This window comes from Camelina sativa, chromosome 6, assembly GCF_000633955.1.
Source record: "Camelina sativa cultivar DH55 chromosome 6, Cs, whole genome shotgun sequence".
NCBI classification, from domain to species: domain Eukaryota; kingdom Viridiplantae; phylum Streptophyta; class Magnoliopsida; order Brassicales; family Brassicaceae; genus Camelina; species Camelina sativa.
Window position 1 is genome coordinate 5724851 of NC_025690.1, and position 22188 is coordinate 5747038.

Sequence of the window (22188 nt, forward strand, 5' to 3'; positions counted from 1 at the left end):
AAATAGTGTGTAATCCTAAATATGTCATTTGGACTAATAATTGCAAATAGTGTGTAATCCTAAATATGTCATTTGGACTAATAATTGCAAATAGTGTGTAATCCTAAATATGTCATTTGGACTAATAATTGCAAATAGTGTGTAATCCTAAATATGTCATTTGGACTAATAATTGCAAATAGTGTGTAATCCTAAATATGTCATTTGGACTAATAATTGCAAATATATAGTGTTTTAAGAAGTGCAAATCTAGTAAATATATCATTTGATTAACTTTACTAAAAGTTATTTCAATAGTTTTTGATATCTTAAGGATTAAAATTTAGAAAATTTAAACTGGCATGTTTAATTTTAGTAACTTTTTTATCGACACACAATATCATATTCTGTACCAAAAGGACCAAAACCATAAGCATTTCAACATTTTATCTTTACTTCATAAACCTTTTTTTAATGTTTAAAAAAAAAAAAAATCGTTTCACCAAAAACTTTTTTATATATTCCGAAATTTATGTGTCAAGGAATCGCAATTTCATTTCTAGATATAACAAACATGTATGTTATGTTATGTAACATGATCAATCTATACGAGAGAGAAGGCAACTTAAAGGTAAAAAAAACATATCATTTATCAATCCATTAAAAAATAATTCGAAAATAATGAATTTTCATTTTAATTGCTTTGAAAAACATTAATAAAAAACTACTGTATTTTGCCCAAAAAAAAAAAAAAAAAAAAAACTACTGTATTTTCCAGTCAGTCATAACTCATAAGGAATGAACAAAGAATAATAATAATTAAAGAGATTAGAAAAAAGACAACAAAGTAGTCGTATACTTATAATAATCCTTTAGAGACGACTGTTCAACACGTCTGACTTATAGAGGCTTCTTGTCTCTCTGCGACTTTCATTGGCAGATAGATACACACAAAAAAAAAGTACAAATCTTTACTTCTTAATCCCATAACCCAGAAAAAAAAATAACCTTTGAAACCACTTCATCATCATCATCCATGGAAGAGATCGAGTCAAAGCTAAGAAAGCTTCTTCCTTTATCAATCATCATCTTCCTCTGCTTTTGTTATCCTTCGATGGCTGCAGATGAAGACGACATAAGATGCTTACGAGGAGTTCAAAGCTCTCTCACAGATCCTCAAGGAGCTTTGAAATCATGGAACTTTGGAAACACAACTGTTGGGTTTCTCTGTAATTTCGTTGGTGTGTCTTGTTGGAACAATCAAGAGAATAGGGTTATCAATCTTGAGCTTAGAGACATGGGTTTATCTGGTAAAATCCCAGAATCTCTTCAGTACTGTGGGAGTTTACAAAAATTGGATCTTTCTAGCAATCAGTTATCTGGTAACATCCCTAGAGAGCTCTGTACTTGGTTACCCTTTTTGGTGTCTCTTGATTTGTCAAACAATGAATTGAATGGTGAGATTTCTCCTGATTTAGCTAAGTGTAGCTTTGTGAACTCTTTGGTTTTGTCTGATAACCGGCTTTCGGGTCAAATCCCGGTTCAGTTCTCTGCTTTAGGGAGGCTAGGGAGGTTCTCTGTAGCTAACAATGATCTCACAGGTCGCATTCCTGCTTTCTTTAGCTCACCGAGTTACTCATCTGATGATTTTAAGGGGAACAAAGGTCTTTGTGGTCGCCCTTTGTCTTCTAGCTGTGGTGGATTGAGTAAGAAGAATCTTGCAATTATAATTGCAGCTGGTGTGTTTGGTGCTGCTGCATCAATGTTGTTGGCTTTTGGGATTTGGTGGTATTATCATTTGAAGTGGACAAGAAGACGAAGAGGCGGTTTAACAACCGAAGTAGGAGTTAGTAGTTTGGCTCAGAGACTTCGTAGTCATAAGCTTACTCAAGTTTCTTTGTTTCAGAAGCCTTTGGTTAAGGTTAAGTTTGGGGATTTGATTGCTGCAACTAATAACTTCAGCTCAGCTAACATTATTGTTTCAACTAGAACCGGGACAACCTATAAGGCGCTTCTTCCTGATGGCTCAGCGCTTGCGGTCAAGCATTTGAGCACGTGTAAGCTCGCGGAGAGGGAGTTTAGGTATGAGATGAATCAGTTGTGGGAGCTTCGTCATCCTAACTTAGCACCACTTCTTGGATTCTGCATTGTGGAGGAAGAGAAGTTTCTTGTTTATAAGTACATGTCTAATGGGACGCTTCACTCATTGCTGGATTCAAATGGGGTTGAATTAGACTGGTCGACTCGGTTTAGGATTGGTTTAGCTGCTGCAAGGGGTTTGGCTTGGCTTCACCATGGATGTAGACCTCCTATACTTCACCAAAACATTTGTTCAAGTGTCATTCTCATTGATGAGGACTTCGATGCGAGGATTATAGATTCAGGGCTTGCTAGGCTTATGGTTCCTTCGGATAACAACGAGAGCAGTTTCATGACTGGTGATTTAGGAGAGTTTGGGTATGTAGCTCCTGAATATTCCACAACAATGCTAGCCTCACTAAAAGGTGATGTATATGGACTCGGTGTTGTCCTTTTGGAGTTGGCAACAGGGGTTAAAGCTCTAGGAGGTGAAGGCTTTAAAGGGAGTTTGGTGGATTGGGTGAAACAGCTTGAAAGCTCGGGAAGAATCACTGATGCATTCGATGAAAACATTCGAGGGAAAGGACATGACGAGGAAATCTTGAAATTTGTTGAAATTGCTTGTAACTGTGTGAGTTCAAGACCTAAAGAGAGATGGTCAATGTTTCAGGCTTACCAGTCACTGAAAGCTATTGCTGAGAAACAAGACTACTCGTTCTCAGAACGAGACGATGACTTCCCTTTGATTTTCGACACGCAAGAGAACGATGAGACCGTGTGAAATGAACCTTTCTGATGGGAGTGGGGGCATAAAAATGGGAGATTACATTATTGGTTGTCTATATCACCTTGTACTACTATTTGTAGAGACACTATATATGTTATTGTAAAAACAGAAGTGTATATGTTATGTGTTTTCTCTTTTGTCAAAGTCTCAAGACATGTTACGTTGCTTTGTTGTTTATTACTGATCAAAACCAAGATTTTGAAGAGAACTGTTGCAAGAGACAAAACATGGGGTTTTTTTTTTTCTTTTTCTTTTTCTTGGCTGCAGTCTTGGAAGAGTGACAAAACAAATTTTTCACTTGTGTTTTCTTTTAAGAACAAAAAGAAAGTGCAGAACAGGATAAAGAAGATTTCTCTGCAGAATCTTACTTTAGGGGGTCTGCTTCTCGATACAGTCAAAATCAATCCCAGAAAAGAAGCTAAAGAAGGCGAGAAAGAGAGAGATGGAGAGAGAAAGAGAGGTTTTGCTTCTATGGTCACTTTGTATCTTTCACTTTGTAAGATGCTATTCAAATACGCAGAGAATATATAAGATTCCCAAAGTTCAGAAGAACCCAAAAAAATGAATACATATGTGATTCTAAAGTTGTGCAAGGACAAGCATCTATTAAGAAGCAATAACATTGGAGTGGGAGATATATATGATAGAAATCAGTAATTTAAGGAATTTTGAAAACAGAGGAGCAACTTTAGTTTAATGGTTTGCTTTAGGCAGAGGGAAACATAAAAAAGCAAACTTTAATGTTTAACAGATTCAAAAAAAAAAAAAAAGAAGGCAAAATAAAGAAAATATGAGGAAAACAGAGAGTTAGATAAAGACATAATAAGCCTATAATAATAATTAATACAAATGTTATTACACAAAAACCCTACAAAGCCCTTAAAAAGTCTTTAATATCTGCATCAAATCATCTGAAAGATTTCAATCTTCAGACACAGTGTTCCTAAAGAAGAAAGAAAGAGCAATGACTTCACCTTCCCAAATGCTACAGAGCAAGTAAGAGAGACCTTGCAAAACAGAGCAAGACTTCACAAAAGCTATGAGTTCATATTAAGAGAGACCTTGCATATTACCATATCTCTCTGAATCTGAAGTTATCGAATTTCCCCGGAAAAAAGTAGCTTCTTGAGGTCGCGTAATTCACTATTGTGTCTGAAGACAGTAGAAAGACCTAAGAGTTTGCAAACACCATACACGGAGAGTTTTATCATCATACTCTTGGTGGCCGTCTCGAAGTTTCTGCTTTCCTGAAGAAATAATTTTGAAACAAAAGCCTTAGTTAAAGTTGAGTTCTTCTTTCTGCAGTAAATAGAACTTTTAACTAAAGTGGTCAAAGTTCTTCACAAGTGCCTTTAATTCTCTCTTAAGGCATAAAAATTAGAGAAAGAAGAAGCTTTTTTTACTACAACATGATAACATTTATCTGCTTTAAAAAACACAAAATGTGCAGTGACACTGAAAAGAAGGAAAGAAGAAGAATTCTGCATGCTAATGATCTTTTTAGAAACTAGTGATTTATTGGTATCTGTGTAAAAGTGACAACCAAAAAATCTAGAATGGAGGAAACACTAATATTGGATGATTAGTTTTTGTGTAAACGTACTTGCACAAAAAATTTAAAAGGGCTTGATCTCTGATAGCAAACTCAAGGAAGCAAAAAAGTGAAAGATCGAAAAATTCGAGAGAGAAGATTAAGAAACCTGTTGTGGATAGGATCAGGTCCGTTTGGAACTTTTCGCTTGCTCACATGAAACAGATTCACATCCTTACCACTAAACCGCAGAGTCTTGACCTTTTCTGTTGATGGAACACTTGATGCAGAGTTTGCTAAGATACTGACAAGAAGAAACACAATCATACCCAAATACACAACAGCTCCAACCGAAGCTCTAATGCCATTTCCACCCATACTGCAACCTAATGTCCCTACAGCTTCCTGTTTAACATAAACAACTGACCAACCAAACCCAAGAATAGACTGAGCAGAACATCCATGATGTTGGTGAAGTGACTGTCACATAAATAGAGAGAGATCTTTGGACAGGAGAGGCTAAAAAAAGGGGAAAGCGAAATGGGAAGCAAAAAACAAGCATTTAGGTTGTTTTTTATATACCTTGGAAGACAAATCCGTGATTGGTCCTATTTAAAGATGAAGCACACAAAGCAACAATATACATACGTAGTTGTCCACGTAGAGAGAGAGAGAGGAGGCAAGAGGAAGTGAAAGTTAAGAAAAACATATCTTTATGCAACATATGGGCCCGTTAAGTGCCTTTTACTTTGCTTTGATTTGTGAATTTTCATGCAGCAAACCATTGGGGACCTCACAAGTTCCCCTAACTACATATATTTTAAGCCAAATAAAAGCATAGGACAGTGTACCTTTTGTGACTGAGTATTAGCAAGCCTACTACTTTCCTTACCACTATCTTAAATCACTTGGATGTTTCCTTTAAACAATAAGATAATCAATTAAGAATGTAACAATGCATAAGTAAATAACCAAACCTGTGAAAAGGAGCTAGAGCTATAATTTTCTTCCTTGTTAAGTATTCCCCTTCCTATCAAAAGCCGATTAGCAGCAAAACATATAGAGATGTGTATAAACTTTAAACTGTAATCTCTTTAAAAATATATTTAGAAACATATCCAAATTGTAAAGAAAAGAATCCATATCTGAATGACAGCTAGAGAAGATTGAGCCAGTTTGTTTCCATGACACAAGCAAACTTCCTTTTGGCCTTGGTGGGAAAGAGAAGCTTGCCTTACATATAGTAAAGCCAAAATTTAAACAGTCCTGTCCCCACAAGTCCATTACTATATATCTGTTTCCTCTATATCATTTAGGGATCTTACACATGGTCAGGATAGTGTCCTGATAGTATTTGATTCTCACAGTGATTGTGTGAGCAAAGGCATGCCACTATATTTCCCTCTAGAGATTTCAAAATTACATGCTCAGATGCTCTATTGAAGAGTTGTTTACCAAAATAGATTAAATTAGAAGAAGGGAAAGAATGATTCGACACATACCTCAGTTATGTCACTGTCGTAAAAGGTTTTGTTTAAATTAGAAGAAATGCTTAAGATGGTTATTGATGTATATAGTACATACATATAACAATCATGTCTAGCAAAGTTAATCTCTCAAACCTTAAGGGCATCAAAAGAAGCCATATGTAATGGAAAAAAAGGAGAAACTCTAACTGACTTTATATCTCCAACTGCATACAACTATATATTTCTGTGTAACAAACACCCCTCGCAACATACACCATTACCGATTTTACAATTATTATCATAAGTCTGCAACTTTTTCCATCTTAGGACTTGGCAACAAACAAAAATGTGGACTGATCGACAGAATCACCTGCAAAAATTTAAACTGAGACACTAAGAATATGTAACAGAAAGAAACAGAAATGAAAACAAAATAATATTTAATCATGTGACAGAGGCAGAACAAAATGATCTTGTATCATGTGACAGAAGCAGATGTTGCAAGTCAAAGCGGTTGATATGTATGTAAGCAAGAACAGTAGTAACATTTAAAATAACTTACTCTACTATTAAAATGTGGAATGCACTACCTCTTCAATCTTTGCCTCTGTTCATTGCTTTTAACCAAAAAAATGGCTAGATGTAACCATTGCTTTCCACTGTGGTTTTAAGATTTTCTCGGCTTCTGAGCCCATTTTGGTCCATATATGGCCAGATGTGTCCGGCCAAACCTTCGATCAGTCATCTGTAAGAAATTTTGTTTCATCAACATTGATACAACCCCATTCATCAAACAAGTAATAAAAGGGAAATAATTACCTTTTCAAGGCATCCACATGAATCAAGCATTGTTGTTCGTGAAGGGTACTCGACCAACTAGATCAGATTTTGTTCAGAAGAGTATGAGTATTACTCATTGACCCAAAATCCTTATCAGATGGTTTAAGAAGGGAAATACATAGCTACTCACAATAAATGTATTTTCTCCAATAGCTGGCGACTTAGCAATCTGATCCATCAGAACCGCATAATCTACCTCCATGTAAGGTGGTGTAATGCTGATATAATCAAATGCTCCATCCTTACCTGATAGTAAAGAATAATCTTAACAAACAGACACTACTGAAAGCTGAAGTTTGCAATTAATAACAAGTTATGAAACTGAAAACTGTTTAAACATCTTAAAGACTAGACATGCCTACTATTTTATCAGCACGTTCCAAGAAGTTTTCGACTTGAGCAGTGTGTATAACCGAAGCATCAACAAACCCAGTGTGTTCCAAGTTTGGTTGTAGAACATTTGAAACAACCCAAGGATCCATCTCAACAAAATGTGCCTGTGGAGAATTAAGTCAAGTACAAAACCATACAAAACAATTCCTGCCACTAATATTTCTTTGTTACCTCAGAACATCCTCGACTGATTGCTTCAATTCCCACAGATCCTGTACCACTGTACAAATCCAACCACTTACCAGGACGCAGAGATGTTGGACAACCGCCAGCAGCCTACATAATGAAGAGAAGAATCAGTCTTTGAATGTTAATCTCACAGAACAAAAAAAAAGAGTCAATATCTCTCATTACTCTTGACCTGGAGAATCCCAAAAGCTGCTCCTTTAACAACTTCCATCATAGGTCTCACATCCATTCCCTTAAGAGAAAGCAATTTCTTTCGTTTGGCCGTTCCTGCAAGAACCTAAACACACAAACACACACATTTGAGGAAATCAAACAACAGAAAACCCCAAAAAAAACAAGACAATGAAACAAATATACAAATATACACACCTGAAGTAACCTATGAGTTGTTCTTGGCTGTACTACAACAACTTCTTCTACTTGTTGGCTGTTCCTTCCACTCATTTTCTCTTCTTTCCTTCTCTCCTTCTACAAATACGTAAGAAATTTTCAGCTCGGAGCAATTTATCAGAACCCAAACCGAAACAATTATTGAAAAAAAAACAAACCTTAGATTGAGACCCAAAGTCATCATTGGCATCATAACCATATCGTTCCAGCAACAATTTCTTATCCTCGCTTGCTAAACCAGTTCCTGAATCTGTAAACCCACAAGACATAAACTGAGAAAAAAGACACACCTTTTGCTACATGTTCGATATTATGAAAGTTGAAAAAAGTTCACACTTTTACGGCTCGAGACGACGACGGATCTTCCAACACGCAGCGGAGTAGAGATTCTAAAGAGGTGAATTTGAGGGAAAGAAGAATACGAGACACCCAGATTCTTCTTCGTCTCGATGTTGATTCCTAGTGGAGAGACTATCGGAGATGATAACAAAACCGCCATAGCTGATAAAAAGCTTTCGACTTTGAAGCTCGCAGTTATGTTAAGAGCGTCGAAGAAGAAAAGATAGAAATTGAGTTAAACCCTCTTTCACAACCAGAGGATAAGTTCCTTTACCAAAAAGGTGTTTACTTTGGTAAGTAATAAGAGAAGAGATCTTAACTTATTGAAAAATCATAGTTCTTGAATATATCATATAACCGGTTACAAGAGAACCAACAACAACAAAGAACGAGAAGAAGGATCTAATAGTCGAAATCATTCAAGAGTTGAGGAAACTGTGACAGCATTTCTTGGTCTTTATCCAATATTTCATCAACAAATGAACTCGCGGAATGACTTGTTCCCGAGGCGTTTGTATCGATGTTGTTATGAGAGCTGCATTCGGTTAGGCTGTTGAAATGAAGCTCGTTTTGCGCAAAAGTGAGGTTGCTAGTAGCTGAGGATCCCACTACTTGTATCTGAGAGTTCTGAGGTAAGACCGGATCCGAGAGAAGGTAATCATTCCAGCAGAAGTTAGTAGCCCCTTGGTTTGGCTGAGTGATACTAGCAGATGATGATGAGGAAGAGCAAGAAGATGTGGTTCCATTGAGCAAATGATTCGAGTGGTTAGAGAAATGGAATGGAGTAGTTTGGAATTCGGATGAAGTGGGATTGGTAAAGATCATAGGAGAGTTGTTGTAATAAGTCTCATGGCTCATTGTTGTGTTCCTCATCATTTCCCAGGCTGATGAGTTGGATTGTGTGAGTATAGAGTTGTTTGATGGTTCTGCTTTGAAGGATGCATTTTCATGGCCACTAATGTTTCTGAATTCTAAAACGACCTGAGACACTGGTTTATGAGTCACCGGATCTATTCCCATTTTCATCAGCTTCTTCTTCAGCTTCGTGTTCCAGTGGTTCTTCACATCGTTATCCGTTCTCCCTGGAAGCTTTCGCGCAATCGAAGACCACCTGAAAACAGTTCAGAAGTTATTTATTATTAACAATGTTGAAAACAAGTTTAATTGTCTCATTGTTAAAAAGTTAGTTAGCAATTAGGTTTCTTCATTACCTGCTGCCAATGACTCTGTGACACTGAATGATAAGCTCTTCTTCTTGAGGAGAGAAGCTATCATGTTTAAGGTCAGGTCTTAAGTAATTAGTCCACCTCAGTCTACAGCTCTTCCCACATCGATTCAAGCCTGCACCAAAGAAAGAAAAACAAAAATGTCAGACTTGTATAAGGAGATGAGATATCTTAAAAGTTAAAAGTAAGCAGAGATTTTCTTGGAAAGAACCTGCTTTCTTGGGGATCAAACTCCAGTTTCCTACACCATGGATAGCAACATAAGCAAGGATCTTAGCGTCTTCTTCCTCGGTCCAGAGACCTTTCTTGACATTGGATTTGTCACAACATGGTGGCCTTCCCATTTTTTGGGTATTCACACACAAGAGAGAAGATGAAGAAGAAGAAGAAGCTGAGAAATGTCTGAGAGTACAACAACAAAGGCTTTATGGAAATAGAGTGATGCAATGCAAAAGCTCTGAGACATGGCTAAAGAGAGAGAAAGAGAGAGAAGGTGAGGATCTCATGCTTGAAGGCTCCTAATTAACGGTAATTGCATGATTGTTACACTTCATTAGAAATATAGAGTCTCGAAGTGCATGACGTAGTTTAGACAACTATCATCTCATGTACACTACTACTGACTCTAAAATAATACGGCATTCAGTTGTCATGTATTGCTTGCTTGAGGTTGATGATAAACTGATTTTTATTAAGTTTTGGTTTAGTTATGAACCATAGGGAACATAACTGAATATGAAACCAGTAACATAGATTCAGAATTATTTTTTAGTATATTGTTCTAAATTTTTCATTCTATTGACGAAATGTATCTCTACAAAAATGTTCATCCTTTTAATAAGAGCTTTGATTTACTTGTTGTTGTTGTTCTTAAGATGAGCAAGCTTTGCAACTCTTTCTGCAGTATCCATGGTCATTTTCTGAACCCACCATGTACGTTGGATTCTTCTGGCACTCCCCTTCCTTTGCCCATTTTTCACAGCTTTCATTCTCGTCCACACACCCAGATTGCTTCTTAAACGCTCTGTCGAATGACCTTACATGAATCCATCTAGTTGCTGACCATTTCTCTCCCTCAACCACTGGACAGCTTCCATGTAAACTAGTAGGATCTGTGGTTGCGTTTGGGTGTAGATTGAAGAATAGTAAAGCATCCCCTTTCCTCGGTTTCACTGCAAAGAAAGATTTTCAGATAGTGCAATATACCATTTCGAGAGATACCTTTCATTATCATAGAATCATACTACTGCAATCCCTATTTGTGTTTAGCTTTTAAGTTTAATCATTTTCCACTTTTAAACCAAACGCATGTTCAAGATAATCTAGATGTTATAGTATCCACTTTTTGTGTTTAATAGGTGTATAGATGTTAGAGTATTAACAGTGTTTTTACCAGCATAGCCTTGTTTTGCACATTCCGTCCAGCTATCGTCTTTCAGTTGAGTTGTCTTGCCCTATAAGAATGTGTAATCAAATTGAAATGAGGCTACTCAGGCTATGAAATCCAAATAATAGGTGATGGAACCAGAAGTGATATATGCCTTTACCTTCCACATGGGAAACACTGTCTCTCCGCCCTTTTGAACATTGGACAAGTACATCAATACAGTGGCGATCCGATGACCACCAAGCTCCAGATTGGCCTGATCGTGAAAGTAGTCAAAATGGGGTTCATATTTTTGACCATTCTCATAGTGCAATATTTGCATGGATTCCCCATTTTCTGATCCGCAACACAGAAAAACAAAAAAGAGTTGAGAAGTTGTAATCTACTAAAGGCTAAAGCAAGAAACAGAATTAGGCAACATTTGGTCAGAAATACCTTCGGGAAGAAAGGTCCACGCAGCAAGTTTTGCCTCGACATTAGATACTATATCATCCTGCACAACACAAAAACCTTACCATTCAATCCTACACAACCTCTAGAATAGCCAGATCTTGCATTCAGGCTACTACATTGTCTAAGCAAAGAAACAGAATTCTACAGTGTTGCAGGACATATACGAGTAACCGCAAACAAGTCTATCAAACAAGTAGAGTAAACTAGCCAAATACACTTCTTACAAAAGCCACATTATATACCTCAGAACATCAATCATTCTCAGAATAATACATCATAAACTCAACTGATTGTACACGAATCAAGATATGACCACAGCTTCAAACAAGTCATTCCAAATCTTTAGTATAACCAACAGACTCATCTATGGATTCAAACATCTCTTGTAAAGCTTATATATATAACTCACCTGTCTTTTAGAAAGAAACATTCCAGAACTAGTCCGTACTTCACTCTCAACACTCTCACCAGAATCATTATCAGCCACCATTGACTTCTCAAGCTTTCCTTTTGCCTAAACCCATAAATCAAATCCATCATCACTAGTTCTTCAAAATCAAAACCAAACACAAATACGTTTAAAGATTTATATACCAATTTGATAAAATGATCACACTCCTCATCAGTAAGAAACCCTTTATACAAAAAAGCTCTGCCAAAAAAACAAGTCACAAACTTCAAAACACAAAATCAAAAAAATCAACAGAAACAAATTAAAGCTAAAAAAAAACAAACCTAGGAGTCCAAGAGAGTTGAGTAACACGAGTTGGATCAAAACCAAAAGAAGAAGCACTCGTTTTCATCTTAATCACAGACCCATCTCTGCAAAAACAAAACAAAACCCTCAGAGAGTCAAAACCAAAATTCGAAAGAAAAACACAATCGAATCAATTTCATCGTAATCTTCTTAAAACCTGTTGTTACTCGATCGAGTGAAGAAACGGGTAGGTGCAGATGAGAATTTAGGAAGAATCAAGAGAAAACATAGGGAAAATGCAAGAAAAATCCGAGAATCCATTGGCTGTGTGTGTGAGAAAAAAGACTTGTTGGAGGAGACGAAGACCAAGATGTATTGTAATCACACTACTGTTTCTTTATTTCTTTTTTATTTGATTTGTTTCCCATAGTTTTGTGATTTAACAATTATGTCCCCCTTTGGTTTTGGAGTATTTATGACGCCCACTGTATTTTTTGTCTGCCTTCGGTTTTTTTATTTTATTTTAATTAATACCTCCCGTTGACTAATTTTTTCGAGGTTATTCGTACATAATTATAATCTCTAAAAAATAATTACTCCATAAATTACATATTTTAACAAATTAATATATTAATAACTTTTTCACAATTTGTTTGTTTTTTTTTGCTTTTTATATACTTCACATTTGTCAATCTCAACTTTCTTTACACCATTAACCAAACCCACTTCATTTAATTCTAATATCTTCAATTTTCAAATAAAAATTATAATATTTCAAAATCTCTATGTATTTCATGCTTTGATTTTTTTTTTATTTTTTGAAATGCAATTTAATTTGATTATATATATAAAGCATCATATATATATATATATTAAATAGAGTAATTTGGTATAAATAAATTTATTTTTAAAATTTAAATTTCATAAAGTTTATAAACTATTCATAAAAATAAAAATAATTATTGATAGAATTAATATTTTTACAATTAGATACCATAAGATTTACTCATGCATACCATGGATCCTTATCTCTGGTCAATCATAGTCTTATTAATTTACAGATTTTATTAAAATTTTGACTACTTTTTAAGATACTGAATCTTTGATTTGTTTGACAAAGAGTTATAGACTAATCAGATTTTTAATGGTTTTTCTAAGCCCGAGTAGTGAAGAACCGGTTCGCTACAAAATTTTTAATCCTTCAAAAAAATACGACGACCTTTGATTTACTTGTTTGTTGTTGTTCTTAATTAAGCTGAGCAAGCTTTGCAGCTCTTTCTGCAAAATCCAAGGTCTTTTTCTGAACCCACCATGTAAGTTGGATTCTTTTCGCATTCCCCTTCCTTGGCCCATATTTCACAGCTTTCATTCTCGTCCACACATCCAGATTGCCTCTTACCAAATGACCTAACATGAATCCATCTGGTCGCTGACCACTTCTCTCCTTCAATCACCGGACAACTTCCATGTAAGCTTGTTGGATCCGTGGTTGCATTTAGATGGAGACTGAAGAACAACAATGCGTCCCCTTTCCTCGGTTTCACTACAAAGATACACAGTCACATGCATAATGTATTGTACCATTAATTGTTGTACCATTTGTTTCACTACAAATATCGAATTATGCTACATGTGTTGTGTGTGTGTGTATCAAAACTATATACAATATTATTTTTTACCTGCATAACCTTGTTTAGCACATTCCGTCCAGCTATCGTCTTTCAGCTGATGTATTTTACCCTGTAAACATGAGTGATCAAATCAGAATCAAAATCTTACGTGAGAATACATGGAACCAGAAATGATACAAGTCTTTTACCTCCCACATGGGAAAAACTGTTTCTCCACCCTTTGTGACATTGGACAAGTACATCAGTACAGTAGCGAACCGATGTCCGCCGTTCTTTAGAGTTTCCTGGTCGAAATAGAAGTCCAAATGCGGTTCATATTTCTGACCATTCTCATAGTGCAATATTTGTAAGGGTTCCCCATTTTCTGATCCACAACACATAAAAAAGAGGTGAGAATAAGAAACAGAATTAGAGAACTATATATAAACATAGAGATAGCCTCGGGAGTACATACCCTCCGGAAGAAAGGTCCATGCAGCAAGTCTAGCCTCCACTTTAGCTACTATATCATCCTAAAATGTTCAACAACGATTAGTGAATTACACCAAACCAATTATGACTAGAAACTAATCTGTCTAATTGATATAATTAAGCTACGTGGATAAACACAATGCATATACCGTATAACAAAAAATACATCGAAAACGATTTTTTAATTTTATTTTAGATTTAAACTAGCACACATCGTAAATTTTTAAAAAGATACAAAAATTGAAAGCTCTCTCACTTGTCTTTTGGAAAGAAACATTCCAGAACTTGTGCGTTCTTCACTTTCAGTACTCGCACCCGTATCATCATCAATCACCACCCTTGACTTCTCAAGCTTTCCTTTTGCCTAAACCCAATGTTGAAATCCAAAAACAAAGTTTCTGGATGTTGTTACAAACTCACATAGTCTCACAACAACATTGATCCCCTAGATCATCACAAAAAAACTAAAATAATTTTTTAAAGACACGAAAACGTAAGAACGTATTTGATTCTATACCAAGTTAATCAAATGATCACATTCCTCATCTGAAAGAAACCTCTTGTATAAAAAAGCCCTGGAGAAAACCACAAAGATCAGATTTTTTAACACAAAATCATGTTTGAAAAAACAAAGATCAAGATTACTAAAAAAAAAATACCCAAAATTCAGATACGCAAAACACAAACCTAGGAGTCCAAGAGAGTTGAGTGACACGAGTTGGATCAAAACCAAAAGAAGAAGCACTTGTTTTAAGCTTAATCACAGAGGAATACGAAATTTGAAAAGAAATCAAGAGAAGACAAATTGAAAATGAGAAAAAATTTAGAGAATCCATTAGACTTTTTTTTTTTCGTTAGATAGACTTTTGAGATTTAAACAATTTTGTTCCTTATTTGTATAATGAAGCACACTGTATTTTTTTTTCCCTGTTTTTAATTCACGTTGACTAGTATTTTTACATTTGGTAGGTTCTTTAACTCTTTTGGAGTATATTTTTTTTTTTTTTGTTGATAAATAATAAAGTTTCGTGCTTTCAGATAATATGGTAATCCCGATTAAAAAACATCAGTTACCAGGAATACACTCTCCCTCCTTCTTAACCTCATCATCCTATTAAATTGTTGTATGAATAATCATGTTCCAAAATCATATCTTAGGGGGTTATAATTGGTTTGAGATTTGAATAGAATTTTAAATACCTTAAATGTTATGTAGAATCTGTTGTTATTAAATCAAGATTTTGTTAAAATCTGTTAAAATTCAGTGTTATTAGTTTGTGATTTATAAAATGTCATAAATCTTAACAATTTTGGATTATTGGATTCAGACTTTTATAAAGTCAATAAAAGTTTTGTGTTATTAAATTAAAACAAAAGAATCTAGGATTGTTAGTGAATTTAGTTATTATGTTATTCGTTCATGATTTTATACACTTTCTTCACAACATAAAGTCATGGAAAATATTACAAAAATACAGAGATTGTTTGGAGCAAATTACAAAATTTTAGAAAATTAAACAACAAAACTGTAATATACTTTCTAACAAACCTTAAAAATATTTTACATATTCACTTTTGATGATTTTGTTGAAGTCTTCAAAATTCTTTATAAATTAGAATCTAATAACACCTTATTCAATCCAAAAATAGTATATTCAAAGTTTCTGATTTTGAATATATGAACTTCTAAATATGCACGCCATACTCTTTATAAATTTTTAGAGTTTATAAGGAGAATTTATCTAAATATGCATGCGATCTCATCTAAATATTTCACATAATCTTTTGATGATTTTTTCTCGTTTTAATCTAAATTTCTTAAAATATAAATTCTTAATGATTTTTTTTTCACTTTTAAAATTTTGAAATTGAAATAACTAATTAGTTATCAGAATTAATGAATTCAATCTATACAAAATATTTTTATACTGACTGTAAAATGTATGTTTTTAATTATACAACACTATAATCAATTCCACATAATCTTTTTTTTTTGGTTTTTAATAGTACTAAAAAGGTTAAAAAATGTTTTTAATTTCTGGTCAACGCTAGATTCCAATGAACAATGTATCAAAATAAATTGATCGTGATATTAATTACATGTTATCATAAAGTTAGCTACATAGTTTTAAACCTGAAATGTGTTGTCATGTACTATGTTATATTATTGCTTTAACTAATTTCGATAAATATTCAAAAACCTCTAGACTATCCTGTTAGGGGTAGATCCACACCCATTGCCAAAAGACTCTGCCTATTAAATGTCCAAATAAACTTCCAAGGAAGGAGGGATATTTTGGTATTCTCGGAGGATGAACCGACACAGTTTCCTATAAATACGGACGTACAACGTCCGTAAAAAGGGTTCAAAAAAGGAGAGAAAAGAGGAATAAGAAAAAGTACCAGATAACTCGTCAAACGGTTCTGAATTGACGAACTCGCAGCTCGTCTTTCGTCCTTAATCGAGTCCTTTTAGCTCGTCTAAATTAGCTTTGTAACCCGCCCTTTTGTACCTGAGTACCAATCTACAAAGAGAACTTCGACCTCCTTTCTACCGAACTAAATATTCTAATTATGACCGATTTGGACATCAACATATCCCAAACTCAGGTAATGATAATCGAAATCCAGATTTACGTATCTTGAAATTTCATGTTATCTGGTCCATAACTCATCATAACATAAAAAAAAAAAATACAAAAAAACTCATCTTAACATCATAACATCATAAGTAAAATACCCTCATTAATTACAAGATCTTACAAATATGTCACAAAAAGAAAATGAGAATAAAAAGAAAACAGATTAAAACATTTAAGGCCCACTAAAGACCCATAATTCTAAAGGCCCATTAAAATGTGTGGCTCTGGTTTCGTGTACCGTACGTACGGAACAAAACCCTAAAAATCTCCTCTCATTATGGGGAGAGAAGATAACAACACTGCCTCCTTTAAATACACACACTATAGGCGGAACCAGTGTCTTTCACAAACCCTAGCAGTCGAATCCAAAATCCCAAAACACAAAAACGAACGATGAAGGTGATTGCTGCTTTTCTCCTCGCTAAGCTCGGAGGAAAGGAGAACCCAACCTCAAATGATCTGAAGAAGATCTTGGAGTCCGTTGGTGCTGAGATCGATGAGTCGAGGATAGATCTGTTGTTTTCTCTGATTAAAGATCATGATGTGACGGAGCTTATCGCTGCTGGGAGGGAGAAGATGGCTGCTTTGTCTTCTGGTGGTCCAGCTGCTGCTATGGTTGGAGGAGGTGATGGTGGAGCTGCTGCTGCTGCGGCTGAGCCAGCTGCTGAGTCTAAGAAGAAGGTTGAAGAGGTGAAAGAGGAGTCTTCTGATGGTGAAGGCATGATGGGTCTCTTTGATTAATGAATCTGTTGCTGAGTATCATTTTGATGTTTCTTTGGTTTTGTGATGATGGATCTTTGTGTTATGTTAAGACTTGTGTTTCTGTTGTTGGTTTTATAATCTTTGGAGCTTATGATTCTATGGTTTTTTTTTTTACTTGTGTGATTTGAGAATTGGGCTTGATCTAGGTGTTGTGAGATTGGTAATGCAGAGTGAGTGGGTTTGTCTATGTGGTTTAGTTTTGGTTTGCTAAGCATTTTAACCATGATTAGTGCTTAGAAATGGACAAATTAAGAGTAGTGAGTACAAATGTGCAAAGGGTTTGTTTTGTTAATGGCTAATAACACAATGTAGCAAATGGTGAGTTTGTTTATGTGATTTAGTATGGTTTTCGTTATGGGTTTGGTTCTGGTTTGCTTAGCATTTCCATAATGATTAGTGTTTAAAGATGGAGAAAGTGTAGTAGTGAGTCCAAATGTGAAAATGGTTTGGTTTGTTAGTGGCTAAGAACACTGAGGCTGATACACCAAAGAGGCAAATGGTTTTCACCTGCAGTTAAAAGATGTTTCTTCTATATACTTAAATGAGTTTGGTTGTCAAGTTCTGTGATTAAGTTTGCATTATGTATTTGATGTAATCTATCATCAAGAATGTTTGACTAGTTGTAACTCTGTGAATAACACAATCAATCATCAATACTTTGATACTTAAAACTTTTATAGCTAGACTCAGCTGAAACTGTGAAAGAGACTCTATGTGAGAGTCCAACATCTTAGGCGCTGCTCTGTTTTGTGCCATTACTACTTCTTTTGAAGCTCTCGGACGATGAGTAAGCTACTCTTAAAAAAACTTTAGGCTTTCGTCGTTAATGCTCTAAACTAAGCTCCTCCACCAAGTCTACTAAATGACTTGGAACCTGCTTATGTATTTGGGCTGTGGACGTTGTTCTTACTGGACCTATAGAAGCCCAAGTTCATTATATGTCGTGAGATGAGAAACTGTTTCGATTTGGACTTCTCGTTTTGTATACAGTGTACTAGTATTTGGCAATAAGACCTCTCAATTGACATCAACATCTCCGAACAAGAAAATTGTAATATACCCAAAGATAGTGGCTATTGGCTAATGGCTAGTACGGAATCATTAGGTGAGCTACGTTAGTTTAGATCAAAAATGACATCAACCTAAACGTATTAAAGAAATAGTTCAATTAACGTCACCCTATAGAAGAGAGCATCGCTAAGCATGCTTCTCTTAGCACACGGGCGCACTAACATATTATATGACTAACAAGAAGACAATTTCGTAATATGTCTATATGTTTTTTTTCTTTTTATTTTTTCAAAGAAACGAAGAAACCTTTCATAATCACTTAGGCTTAGGTGTTAAGGTGCTTTTTCGTAAACAAACAAAATATTCAACTTGTAGTCTAAGCTTACGACAGTTGACTATACTTATAAAATTCTAAGTCACAAAATAATTATCACTTTTTTAAAGAAAAAAAAGAGATATATGGCTCATACTTTACAGAATATTATACTCTTTTAAAATACTTAATTGGCTCCTCGCATCATTCCAAGAGCAAAAAGCCAATATCGACAAGTTTCTAAGCACCTTCTTCACATACTAGAGACAAAGCCTAGTGACATTATGTATTGTAAAATACCTTAAAAATAATTAAAACAAACTACGAAACAAAATAGTTGTGAAAATTCCACATCATATTAATATTATACATAGATGTGATAAGTTTCCTGAAAAATTATCAGAGATTTCTTGGTATCTTCCTCAGAAACTCGATATAAAAAGAGAGTGAGTGGCAACGGAGAAATGAATCCAAAGAGAAACACACACAAATAGTTTTGTGTAAATAAATAACACAAACAAGTGATTACGTGAGGTACAAGCAACACAAGAAGATGCTTGAGACCGGAGCGATATGGGGATTAACCGGCACGACAGTGACGAGCTTTATGTTCTTCTGGGCGATGTACAAACAATACGTCCCTCACGAATTCCGAGCCTACGTGGAGAAATACTTCCACAAGATGATTGGGTGGATCTCTTACTACGTTCACATCAAATTCACCGAGTACACAGAAGAAGGTCTCAAGAGAAGTCAAGCCTACGACTCCATACGTAACTACTTAGCCTCAAAATCTACGACTCTTGCTAAGAGACTAAAGGCCAACGAGTCGAAAAATAGCAAATCGCTGGTGTTTAGTATGGACGATCATGAGGAAATTGAAGATGAGTTCGAAGGTGTGAAGGTGAAGTGGCATTCAAATGTGAAAGTGACTCAACCTCAGCATAGTTATGGTCGAAGCATCTCAGACGAGAGAAGGTACTTTACGCTTACTTTCCATAGACGACACCGAGGTATGATCATTGAGACTTATCTTGATCATGTTTTGAGAGAAGGGAAAGCTATTGGGTTGAATAAGAGAGAGAGGAAGCTCTACACTAATAACTCGAGCCAAGAATGGTATCCATGGAGATCAGGAAAGTGGAGTAACGTTCCTTTTCATCACCCCGCTACGTTTGAAACTTTGGCTATGGATCCTGTAAAGAAAGAAGGGATTAAGAAGGATTTAATAAAGTTTAGCAAAGGAGAAGATTACTATAGGAAGGTTGGGAAGCCATGGAAGCGAGGTTATCTCTTGTTTGGCCCGCCCGGGACAGGGAAATCGACTATGATAGCTGCAATAGCAAATTTCTTGGACTATGATGTGTATGATCTTGAGCTGACGACCGTGAAGGATAACTCGGACTTGAAGAAGTTGTTGCTTGATACAAAAGGTAAGTCTATCATTGTGATTGAAGACATTGATTGCTCGCTTGATCTTACGGGGCAGAGAAAGAAGAAGAATGATGATGATGAAGAAGAGGATGGAGAGGAGAAGAAGAAGGAAGATGAGAAGAAGCCAAAGGTGGATGAGAAGCAAAGCAAGGTTACTTTGTCAGGGTTATTAAACTCCATTGATGGGTTATGGTCAGCTTGTAGTGGTGAGAAGATCATAGTGTTCACAACTAATTTTGTGGATAAGCTCGATCCGGCTTTGATACGTAGAGGAAGAATGGACAACCACATTGAGATGTCTTATTGCAAGTTTGAAGCGTTTAAGGTTTTGGCCAAGAACTACTTGGAGATTGAAACACATGAACTGTATGAAGAAATCGAGAGAAGGCTCGAAGAAACCGATATGTCCCCAGCGGATGTTGCTGAGACTTTGATGCCGAAGTCTGACGAAGAAGATGCAGATATTTGCATCAAACGTTTGGTCAAGACTTTGGAGGAAGAGAAGGAAAAAGCAAGGAAATTGGCTGAGGAAGAAGAGAAGAAGAAAGTAGCGAAGGAAGCGAAAAAGAAGAAGAAAGCAGAGGAAGCAGAGGAGAAGAAGAGAGTTGAGGAAGAAAAGAAGAAGAATAAGAAAGCAGAGGAAGAAGAGAAGGAGGAGAAGACAGAGGAAGACGTGAAGAAGGAGAAGGAGCAAAACGGCGACGTTTCTAATCAAAATGGTTGCAACTAAAATGATATGAAGAAAATAAGTGACGCCTGATGAATTCTCTAGTTTATTGTGTGGTAAGGTTGTACTTAGGCATGGTGTTTCTAAATAAATTTTAATTGCAAAATTCCATATTAATGTTTGCTAAAAGATGCTTATTATCTGTTAATTTGTTTGTATTATACGTATTTATCTGTTAATTCCATCGTAGTAGTTATCTTTAATTTTGCGGCATTGGGAATGCTCGTCATTGCTTGGTTCTAAACTTTTTTAAATACATATTTTCTTTTTTTACTTTGGTTTAATTTGAACGAAGGAAATCAAGTATTTGCGGGGGGCACACACACAAAAGACGATTCTTGGGTACGGGTGAACCGGTTCATTCACCTCTCTTATTCTTATCTAACTCAACCAAATAATACAATTTCATATTAAATTAAGTAAATATTAATAAATATTTTAGAAAATCATTAATAAAAAATAGAAAATATTAAATTAAGTAAATCCAAACTGACACATAATCTTGTTTTATTACAAAATCTAAACTTTAAGTCTTTTTTACAAAATCAAACCAATATATAACTCTTTTTAATCATAAAATCTAAACCATAATTCTCATTTCTCAATCCAAACCAATATATAATCTCTTTTAATTGTAAAATCTTAATACTAATTCTCATTTACTAACCCAAATCGATATATAATCTCTTTTAATTGTAAAATCTAAACCCTAAATTTTATTTGTCAACTCACATATAATTTTGTTTAATTATAAAATCGAAACCCTATTTATACAAACAAATCAACATATAATTTTATAAATCAAAACTCAATAATATATTATTAGTTTTTTTAAATATAATTTTTTATTTTATTTTATTTTATTTCTTTTTCTTTTTATTAGATGGTATAATCTGATTGGTTAAAAAAGAGGTGTTCACCCAAGTATTTTCCAAACAAAGATACTATTTTTTTTTTTATATTTAAAGTTGTCTTTCTTAAATGAAAACCAGGGAAGTTTGCCAATTTAAACATAATCTACTATATTTCTTTTTTGTTATAGTTCTTTATTGTCAAAAGTAAAATATCTAGGAAATGTTATGTTATAATATATTATCTTTCCTTTTTACTGCTTCTAGCATCATTAGGGCCATCTTAATTAAAGTGTTTTTAACCATACTTGATATTTAGAGATGCTGATAGTGTAGTGTCTTTTTTTTTTTTTGTTGAAATTTTAGGGGGTGTATTCAAAATAGAATTTTGGAGGATTTTGGAGGAAATTATACCCCTCTTAATCCTCCAAAATCCTGTTTTGAATATACCCCTCTTAATGTTTGCTCTCAACAAATTAAAATTATTATGTGCAAGTAAAATTATTAACATCTCACCCACCAGGGAGCACATGGTTCTAAGACCATATACTTAAACCACTAGCCCAACGTGTATAATCTAAATATAA

At 34.9% G+C, this 22188-nt stretch overlaps 8 protein-coding genes across 9 annotated transcripts; 3 read left to right on the forward strand and 5 right to left on the reverse strand.

Annotated features, from left to right (window-relative positions):
- Positions 869-3053, forward strand: LOC104790485 (inactive LRR receptor-like serine/threonine-protein kinase BIR2). The gene has a single exon (XM_010516246.2). The coding sequence runs from the start codon at positions 1016-1018 to the stop codon at positions 2837-2839; it is 1824 nt and encodes a 607-aa protein (XP_010514548.1). The 5' UTR covers positions 869-1015; the 3' UTR covers positions 2840-3053.
- LOC104790486 (CLAVATA3/ESR (CLE)-related protein 25) lies at positions 3660-4912 on the reverse strand. The gene is made up of 2 exons (XM_010516247.2): positions 4546-4912; positions 3660-4092 (listed from the first exon to the last, which is right to left on the reverse strand). The coding sequence occupies exons 1-2, from the start codon at positions 4752-4754 to the stop codon at positions 4056-4058; spliced, it is 246 nt and encodes an 81-aa protein (XP_010514549.1). The 5' UTR covers positions 4755-4912; the 3' UTR covers positions 3660-4055.
- Positions 5893-8246, reverse strand: LOC104790487 (putative rRNA methyltransferase YlbH). Of its 2 annotated transcripts, none has more exons than XM_010516248.2 (10): positions 7994-8246; positions 7816-7907; positions 7637-7735; positions 7440-7544; positions 7250-7354; positions 7044-7182; positions 6816-6931; positions 6665-6721; positions 6408-6590; positions 5893-6215 (listed from the first exon to the last, which is right to left on the reverse strand). In XM_010516248.2, exons 1-9 carry the CDS (start codon positions 8154-8156, stop codon positions 6513-6515), a joined length of 954 nt encoding a protein of 317 aa, XP_010514550.1. In that variant the 5' UTR covers positions 8157-8246; the 3' UTR covers positions 5893-6215; positions 6408-6512. The 2 variants fall into 2 exon arrangements, with proteins under 2 accessions (XP_010514550.1, XP_010514551.1); XM_010516249.2 differs by having other exon boundaries at positions 6436-6590; positions 7994-8156.
- On the reverse strand, positions 8360-9853 carry LOC104790488 (transcription factor MYB35-like). Its single transcript, XM_010516250.2, has 3 exons — positions 9434-9853; positions 9208-9337; positions 8360-9107 (listed from the first exon to the last, which is right to left on the reverse strand). Exons 1-3 carry the CDS (start codon positions 9564-9566, stop codon positions 8399-8401), a joined length of 972 nt encoding a protein of 323 aa, XP_010514552.1. The 5' UTR covers positions 9567-9853; the 3' UTR covers positions 8360-8398.
- Positions 9953-12149, reverse strand: LOC104790489 (probable prolyl 4-hydroxylase 7). Its single transcript, XM_010516251.2, has 8 exons — positions 11977-12149; positions 11798-11884; positions 11657-11714; positions 11472-11576; positions 11045-11102; positions 10770-10945; positions 10616-10676; positions 9953-10394 (listed from the first exon to the last, which is right to left on the reverse strand). The coding sequence occupies exons 1-8, from the start codon at positions 12078-12080 to the stop codon at positions 10093-10095; spliced, it is 951 nt and encodes a 316-aa protein (XP_010514553.1). The 5' UTR covers positions 12081-12149; the 3' UTR covers positions 9953-10092.
- On the reverse strand, positions 12803-14480 carry LOC104698729 (probable prolyl 4-hydroxylase 6; the record flags this gene model as incomplete). The annotated part of the gene is made up of 6 exons (XM_019246286.1): positions 12803-13302; positions 13439-13499; positions 13579-13754; positions 13845-13902; positions 14118-14225; positions 14379-14480. Coding segments are annotated over 6 exons (798 nt in total), but the record flags the coding sequence as incomplete, so codon positions are not given.
- LOC104790491 (60S acidic ribosomal protein P2-3-like) lies at positions 16809-17388 on the forward strand. Its single transcript, XM_010516252.2, has one exon. The coding sequence runs from the start codon at positions 16897-16899 to the stop codon at positions 17242-17244; it is 348 nt and encodes a 115-aa protein (XP_010514554.1). The 5' UTR covers positions 16809-16896; the 3' UTR covers positions 17245-17388.
- On the forward strand, positions 19028-20994 carry LOC104790492 (AAA-ATPase At3g28510). Its single transcript, XM_010516253.2, has one exon. The coding sequence runs from the start codon at positions 19143-19145 to the stop codon at positions 20751-20753; it is 1611 nt and encodes a 536-aa protein (XP_010514555.1). The 5' UTR covers positions 19028-19142; the 3' UTR covers positions 20754-20994.

What these genes read in the sequence shown, in the direction of transcription:
- LOC104790487 (XM_010516248.2), bottom strand. Translation starts at nt 8,156, where the DNA reads ATGGCGGTTTTGTTATCATCTCCGATAGTCTCTCCACTAGGAATCAAC. An exon ending in CAACTCATAGGTTACTTCAG is followed by an intron (nt 7,545 to 7,636) that starts GTGTGTATATTT and finishes TTGTGTGTTTAG; the next exon opens with GTTCTTGCAGGAACGGCCAA. An exon ending in CATGTGGATGCCTTGAAAAG is followed by an intron (nt 6,591 to 6,664) that starts GTAATTATTTCC and finishes AATTTCTTACAG; the next exon opens with ATGACTGATCGAAGGTTTGG.
- LOC104790486 (XM_010516247.2), bottom strand. Translation starts at nt 4,754, where the DNA reads ATGGGTGGAAATGGCATTAGAGCTTCGGTTGGAGCTGTTGTGTATTTG. An exon ending in CCTGATCCTATCCACAACAG is followed by an intron (nt 4,093 to 4,545) that starts GTTTCTTAATCT and finishes TTATTTCTTCAG; the next exon opens with GAAAGCAGAAACTTCGAGAC.
- LOC104790491 (XM_010516252.2), top strand. Translation starts at nt 16,897, where the DNA reads ATGAAGGTGATTGCTGCTTTTCTCCTCGCTAAGCTCGGAGGAAAGGAG.
- LOC104790488 (XM_010516250.2), bottom strand. Translation starts at nt 9,566, where the DNA reads ATGGGAAGGCCACCATGTTGTGACAAATCCAATGTCAAGAAAGGTCTC. An exon ending in TTTGATCCCCAAGAAAGCAG is followed by an intron (nt 9,338 to 9,433) that starts GTTCTTTCCAAG and finishes TCTTTGGTGCAG; the next exon opens with GCTTGAATCGATGTGGGAAG. An exon ending in CACAGAGTCATTGGCAGCAG is followed by an intron (nt 9,108 to 9,207) that starts GTAATGAAGAAA and finishes AACTGTTTTCAG; the next exon opens with GTGGTCTTCGATTGCGCGAA.
- LOC104790492 (XM_010516253.2), top strand. Translation starts at nt 19,143, where the DNA reads ATGCTTGAGACCGGAGCGATATGGGGATTAACCGGCACGACAGTGACG.
- LOC104790485 (XM_010516246.2), top strand. Translation starts at nt 1,016, where the DNA reads ATGGAAGAGATCGAGTCAAAGCTAAGAAAGCTTCTTCCTTTATCAATC.
- LOC104790489 (XM_010516251.2), bottom strand. Translation starts at nt 12,080, where the DNA reads ATGGATTCTCGGATTTTTCTTGCATTTTCCCTATGTTTTCTCTTGATT. An exon ending in GTGATCATTTTATCAAATTG is followed by an intron (nt 11,577 to 11,656) that starts GTATATAAATCT and finishes TTATGGGTTTAG; the next exon opens with GCAAAAGGAAAGCTTGAGAA. An exon ending in TGTTTCTTTCTAAAAGACAG is followed by an intron (nt 11,103 to 11,471) that starts GTGAGTTATATA and finishes TGTGTTGTGCAG; the next exon opens with GATGATATAGTATCTAATGT.